The 7,500-nt window shown below is 37.5% G+C and overlaps 1 protein-coding gene across 3 annotated transcripts in view; it reads left to right on the top strand.

Moving 5' to 3' along the window:
* Positions 1-3,327: 3,327 nt before the first annotated feature.
* The window catches only part of LOC137975945 (uncharacterized), a 4,873-nt gene continuing 700 nt past the window's right edge, over positions 3,328-7,500 (top strand). The window contains exons 1-5 of one of the 3 annotated variants that reach the window (XR_011117667.1): positions 3,328-3,372; positions 4,649-4,802; positions 4,933-5,006; positions 5,563-5,724; positions 7,381-7,500. The exon at positions 7,381-7,500 is cut by the window's right edge and continues 700 nt beyond it. Coding sequence is in view for 1 of the 3 variants with exons in the window: in XM_068823159.1 (XP_068679260.1) it covers positions 3,355-3,372; positions 4,933-5,006; positions 5,563-5,724; positions 7,381-7,500 (374 nt within the window). In the remaining 2 variants the exon portion in view is untranslated. Of the gene's footprint in view, positions 3,373-4,418; positions 4,803-4,932; positions 5,007-5,562; positions 5,725-7,380 lie in introns of those variants that run through there. The other 2 variants (XM_068823159.1, XR_011117666.1) reach the window with 2 other exon arrangements.

Raw genomic sequence — 7,500 nt, 5'->3', positions numbered from 1 at the left:
AAAAAACCTGTCGGCCGACAGTTGACCGACAGCTTACCGACAGTCTACCGACAGCTAACCAACAGGTTACCGATCAGTTAAGAAAAAAGAAAAATTGTGGTAAAAACGAGCAGTTAACGTGACATTCCGTAATGGTGATGTATGACTCGACAGACTTCACCTACTTACCGATCAACTGTTATCAGTTGTTATCAGATGCATATATATAGGATATATCACTTGCGTAATTTACAACACACCAGACAATCTAAGAATCGCATTGGAAGCTAATTTAATCGAAAACTCTGCTATAAACTCTGAAAACCATAAGCTGCGTATCAATACGTAGTTAGTAGAGGAGACAAACACTTTCCTTCAAATCGCCCTACAATGCAGTGGACAAAAGCCATATTAGTGGTATAAGTGCTGCTCAAGGTATCGTTATGAACTGCCTTTAGCTCTTTTCGCGTAGTTTAGAAGCAATAGACAAGTAAATGCTTACGATCATTTTAGTTTGTCCCGCCGACAGGTTACCGACAGGTAGAGAAAGAAATGTCTCCCCAAGAAAAAGGTGAAAGATTTAAATATTGCAACCCACCTATAAACTAGTACGTAAAAACAAGTTCTCCAGGATATTTTTAAGAGGCTTTTTTTTTTTCAATTGAATTATTTTAAATTGGCCAAGTTTCAAGGTCCAGCAAGTATCCATTGCTGCTTTAGAGGGTTTTGAGGGTAGATCTGCTTTCTGGAGAAAAATTAATGCAAGTATTAAATTTACAGTCATGTTAAATATAAACTGCAAATAGAACAATTCCCTTTAGAATTTCCAGCTATTTCTTTGTGAAGGAAAGCTTATTTTTAAATAAATGTACGATATATAATGTGTAATAAAATTGGTAGGTGTTTCTCTTTTTTTCCATACAGTAGAAGTCTAACGTCAGAAAGTGAACCAAATGAATTGTTACCAATGAAGAGCACAGGTTATTCTGATAATCAAGAGGATTTCAATATTAAGTGTGAAATACCAGAGACTGAGAGAAGTTGTACAGAAATTGAAAGCGTTGTTGTTAATGAAGAGCAAGTGATTATCATTGGTGATGATGTGACAGAAAGAAAGAATCACTTGTTACTACAATGCATGCTTCATCTCATTTCAATGTGAAAGCTGATGATCTAACTTCCTTTCTTTTCACATTCTTTTTGTTGGCTTTATACATTGTAATGCACAAATTAAAAGAATACCTACATCAAACGACAGTTGTCTAAAAAAAAATTAAGGGTCGTCTCCATTTGGTAGCTGGTAAATTCAACAAGTTGTTATTATTATTATTATTATTATTATTATTATAATACATGTATTATTATTATTGTCAAGAATTATTCTGAATGTGACGTTGTGATATGTCTCAATCCAATTTTTAGAAACCGAAACGTTCTTGTTTCCATTATTTAATTGCTGCATACTGCATCATATCCCTTAAAAGTAATTGGATTTGATGAGCTGTTTTCACTATGGGCTGCCACTCCACCTCATCTTGGTAAGCGGACAGTGACTTAATTAACTCTAAATTTTGAACTCATCAGCAGTAATTACCCGGTAAGACCATTTTACAGTTCTGTGCTCAATCATTTACCAGGCCTTTGAATAAAAGTGCGGCTTGAGTTGACCTTGCTTTGATGCGAGTTGTAATAATGTGCGAGCCAGCGAGCCATGCGAGTCATGCTAGCCATGGCTGCAAGCCATGCGAGCCATGACTGGGAGTCACGCGAGCCATGGCTGCGAGTCACGCGAATCATGACTGCGAGTCACGCGAGCCATGACTGCGAGTCACGCGAGCCATGGCTGCAAGTCATGCGAGCCAACATGGCGAGCCATATAAGAGTCAACATGCGAGTCACACAGTTATTGAAAGCTAACCGTTTTAAAATGGGTGCTTAGACCTACACTGTAATAACTGTTTATCAGTGCTATTTGAAATGGATGCTCAGATTTACATGTAAATTCGAAATTCGCATGGCTCGCTGGCTTGCAGATTTGCCAGACCCCTTTGATGCAAACCTTGTTGCCTTTCTTATGTAAACACTCAGTGCTCAAAATTAGCGATGGTCCGGTCATCTGAGATGACCAGAAAGTTTTATACCGGGCAACCAGTTTTTGGTAAAATAAAAGCCTGGTTGCCCAAGGAAGACAGTGGACAACCAAGTCAATAGTAGAAAATTAATTACCGGTAATCAATTAATAATCATAAGCAGCAGTCACACAGCATACTTGTGGGTTTTAGTAGTGTGAAGTTAATAATAATCAATTAGCTGCAGCCGTGTATTTTCCTGTGTTTTGAGCAACTGTATTTTAAGTCTCTGCTTACGAGCCAGAAGGCCCATCAGGCTGGCACTTATGTCTGGTTTCATTAGCATGAAGCGACTAGGAGTATTTCTACTCCCCCCTGGATGGGATGCTAGTGCATCGCAGGGTTACCCCCAGCATTTTGCCGGTACCCATTTATACACCTGGGTGGAGAGAGGCACTGTGAGAGTAAAGTGTCTTGCCCAAGAACACAACACATTATGTCCCCAGCCAGGACCCGAACCCGGACCACTCGATCCGGAGTCGAGCACTCTACACCATGAGGCCACTGCGCCTCCCCAACTGAACAACTGTAGCCTTTACAAAACATTGTCAGATTGGAAAATGCAAAAAATGGATATCGAAGACGTCAGTTTGAAAATATACCAAAACTTGAACCCAGGCTTCTGCGAAAAACGACACGCCCACAACATTCAAGATCACTTGCCATGTGATTGCAACAAGGCATGTTTTCATTGTCTTCGCGTTCTTTACGCCCCACAGTGTAAATTTCAACTTTATTTTTTTGTCTTCAATTAGGAGTACAGACTACTAGTTATCTCTTTCACAGAGTTAAATGTGGCATTGTTTGATTGGAGTTCAGTCTCCTCCACAGAAACGACAAGAAAGAGAAAGCAAATTAAAGGGACAAGGACAACAGCAATTAATCGTACGTAGGGAATTTCTTAATGGGCAACCATATGTAGATTTATTAGGGCAACCAAAGTCATGGGTTTGGTTGGCCTGGTGTTTGAAACAGGGACAACCTCGCTTATTTAATTTGTAAATCATGTTGTTGTTAAATGAGAACGAGTTTCTGTTGTGAGGTTTGTATCAAAACAAAGTCAACTAACTAATTCAATGGTACATGCAGCCACGTTTTAGACATTCAAACTTTTTTCAATACTATTTTGTAAAAATGGTTGCAATTCTTACCTGAAATCTCATTGTAGGTGGACTTAATTGGCTTTTCCACTAACCAAATAGGCACATCCTTGGTTTGTGTTGGGGCTCCACTTCTTGTTCTTCAGATGGTACTCTATCCCAAGGTAAAAAATTCATGTAGCAGTAGTATTTTAATAATTTTAAAGTTGTCACAAAGATATAAACACCTTGTTGCCTTTTATTTGTTAAGTACTTTTCAACCTAAGTTAAATGAGACAGTGAGGAGACTGTGAATTTGTTGTCTGGAGTGCATAAAATACACAAAACAGAACTTAATTAATATTTTCGTCGTAAAAAGATATATCAAAGTTGCCAAATGCGACTTAGTGTCAGCAATAGTGTCAGCAAGCAAAAATAATCGTCACGGACATTATGCTCATTAATTTTCATAAAAAAACATGGTGATGTTGTCCTATTTTATCTTGTTTTTAATTGAGAATAAATATAAATTTTTATAATTATTGAAACTCTCAAAGATGCATAAATTTTCCCACAGAATGGCTGCTTTAGTAATTATTTAGCTGTGAGACAGCTGACCAAAATGACAGCCAGTAGGATGAGACTCTCCATGCAATCATGCACTTAATGCTCTCTTAATGAGAGCATTCCTCATTGATCATTCTACATACTACAAGACTAGTACTTCAGTTCAGTGGGTATAGATCTAATTATGTGTATCTCTATTACATTTGCTTGAAATTATTTGCAGTTTGACTTGGTGCAATAAGGGTAAGGGTTTTACTCTATGATATTGAATAAAGTTAAGGGCGGCATACAAAATCCAATCAGCTTAAAGTGCCCCTAACCCCAAAATATTTTTTTTCGCTTAAATGAATCTTTGCACCTGTTCGAAACGCATTGCGGCCATTTCTTCATTTTTCTAACAAATCCTGCCATTTTTTAGGCTTCGAAAGTTGCAAAAATCCAAGCATCTTTTGTTCACGACTGAGTCAGAAGGGGAGTGGGTCTATTCCTGATGTGACGTCAAAAACTTATTTACATTGCATGAACTCTTTGTAAAAATGCATGCAGAGTAGATTGTGACGTCAAATGCATCTTGAACAGGTGCAAAGATTCATTTAAGCGAAAAAAATATTTTGGGGTTAGGGGCACTTTAAGTGTTACAAATTAAAAGTGTTTTTTTTTTTCACCAAATACTACGGGAAAAGAGGTCTGTTGACTATTAAAAGAGCAGATAACAGAAACTGTTGTATTCTGCCAAAATCAACCTGACGTGTCAGCCAGATGCTGTTCGACATGTTGGCTGATAGAGGTGAATGACAGATGAGTTTAGTGCACAAGATCTCAATGTTAATTTACTATTTTTGCAACAAGGATCTTTAAGCTGCTTCCTACAGAAAAATAATAATTGCATTACAGGTTCAGCCAGAACATGGGTAATGCTTCACACAAGCAGGAAATCGAGATAGCTACACTGTGATGCACAAACTTGCCTGATGAGTGCTACAGTGTAATTCCTGCAACTTTCCTTCTGCATCTGCACTTTTTTTTTCCTCTGCAGTTTCAGACTTTGGTAGGATCTTACTGCTGTTTTGTGCTACATTCGATTTTAATTCTGTGGTCTTTAGTGCAGTTGGTAGTTTATGCTCAAAGTCATCAACATTGTGTACTGAATTGCATTCTTCAAATGCTCTCCCCAACAGGTCTTTCAATTAGCAAATGCTTTCATAGGAGTAACCATACTGTCTTTACCATTCATACACACCTACTACAACAGGTTAGTGTGAAATATTGAATCAGATGTGGAAACACAAGGCAACGCATGGTAAATTTTTGCCAGTCTTATTCCCAGCCTGGAAACTTTTCCACAGCTTCCATGCAGGTTAAAACATTCTAAATGAGTTTCCTTTGAAAAAGACTAGTGTCTTGCATGGCCACATGACTAGTCATATATTAAGCCAGGGAAAGAAAACCCAGGGACTGTCGAAACACATGCAAATAATAATAAATATAATTTATTAACAATAAGATTATGAGGTGATAGTTGATGAATCAACTATAACCTCATAGTTGTTATTTCCAAGACAACCTCCAGCCACTGCACACTAATGGCTGATAGTGTTCAATGGCTCAGCCAATCAGATTACAGCATTAATGCATTAGTATACTTAGTCTAGTAGAATTATGATTATCATATAAATGCCACTGACAACAATGAAAGGCCTCCATTTGATTGCCCTGGCTTAACTACGGTATGTTGTTTTATAATACTGTACAGTCCTGCACATAAAATTCACTGTTTGATTGAATTCATAATTTCGCCTTCTTTTTAGTTCAACAGTTCTCTGGACCTTGCTGATAGGAATTCTTCTGCTCATGAAGTTGAATGTTGGATTTTCATTTAGTTCAACTGGAATTATTGTAAATAATACAGTGAGAAGTGAAATGTTGGGTACCATAAATGGCCTTGCAATGACAGCTGCTTCAACATCCAGGTATAACGAGATTGTAACGTGTAATAATAATTATTGAACCATTGCATTTAGGTGACGCCATGTATCCCATGTATACTGGGTTCATTCATTTTTTATTTGCCTGTGGTGAAAAATTAAAGAATTAGGTTTTTTGTGTGAGAAACAAGCTAGTTTATGCTCAGATAGTACAAAACTTACTAGGTTACTAGGATGGGATATTAGATGGTTGCGTAATGTACAGTCAAAGTTCGATTATCCGGACTTTTTCTCTGGTCCCAATTTTGTCATGGATATATTTATTAGTCATGATCAAGATCCGCAGCCATAATTCTCTTTAGAACTACAGCGTCAAAAAGCAATCCATTCTTTCGATAACAGATAAACAGTCTATAATTTTGCGATTTAAGAGAAAGGAGAAAAAGGAACGAATTTGTCAGCTGAATATGGCATTAGTATTGAAGCAGCAGATATCTGATATCCGCAAGAACAAGGAAAATTAAAAGATCAACATGAAGTTTGCCGACATTGCAGTGTTTTGGAAATTTGGTGGCCTATCTTGGCTCAAGAAGACAAGCACATATCAAATGATTGCTGATGGAACTGGAGAACGGTGTTTTCAATTGTCAGATTTTCAAACATTTGCAAATCAAAACCAGAAAAACTCCTCAAAAACACTTAAAGGTGCCACATGAATAACTTGTTATTGTTGATTGCAATTTACAATTTATTTGTAACTCTAGGCATGTGCCAATCACCCATACTGTTTGGTCTTTTACTTGTTTAATTTGGTTGACTTGCACTTACCTTCATGAAATGTGCATTACAAAACCATCAGATAGATTAATTTACGTACTGAATGATTTTTCATTATGGCTGAGGAATTTTACACATAAAGGTACATGATTAGCAGGAAAATGGTTATGTTTTATAGCAGCTAGCTGCAGCCTTGTAGGCTCATCTTTAGAACCTCCTGGATCCAATGTTGGAAGTACCGGTACTGTACCTTTGTAGAGACACTTCCATACTGCATCACTATTCCGGGGGGGGGGGGGGGTGATTTAACCCTAACCCCCACTTAATCACCACTCACCCCAATACTTATACGTGTTTTTAATAATTAATACTTTGGTTGAATTTTAAAAATTCAACGATCTCTGGCTAAAGTGATTAAAAACTACGAGCTTTCGACTGCCCGAACTGCAGTCTTCGACGGGTAAAATGAATGATAAGAAAGCCAGAGATTGTTTTTTAAATTTCAACTATGTTTCACCCTGGCTGCGGCCCTTCAATACTTTGTTAGGCTAGTTCTAATTTTTAATCCTAGGCTTACATGTATTACTTACTAAACTTTACAAATGTAGTTTCTGAGGGCCACTGGTTTGTCAGCGTAAGCTGTTATGTGTACACCCTCTTTAAATAAAGATGATGATGATGATGATGATTATTATTATTATTATTATTAATCACCCCCGGAATAGTCATGCTGCTTCCCTAAATTCAATGTTGTCAATGATGTGAAGCAGAAACTGACAAAGAATAGAGAGTTTATAGCTACATGTACATGTACAATGTAATTTTAACACCTGTTACCAGTAGCTGAATTGTTTGCCATGAGTCTGTCTGGGCAAGTGGCTGTGGGTTATTTGTCTTAATTGCTACATGTATTTTTACTTTTAGCGCTGTGTCACCAGTGGTTGTTGGAAGCATTTTTGCATGGTCCATAAGTGAGGGCCTTAACCTTGGCTTTCCCCTAAATGTGCATTTTGCCTTCACATTGTTATCCATTGGAAGTGTGCT

Source organism: Montipora foliosa, chromosome 11 (genome assembly GCF_036669935.1).
Source record: "Montipora foliosa isolate CH-2021 chromosome 11, ASM3666993v2, whole genome shotgun sequence".
Classification (NCBI taxonomy): Eukaryota; Metazoa; Cnidaria; class Anthozoa; order Scleractinia; family Acroporidae; genus Montipora; species Montipora foliosa.
This window is presented reverse-complemented; position numbering and strand designations above follow the sequence as displayed.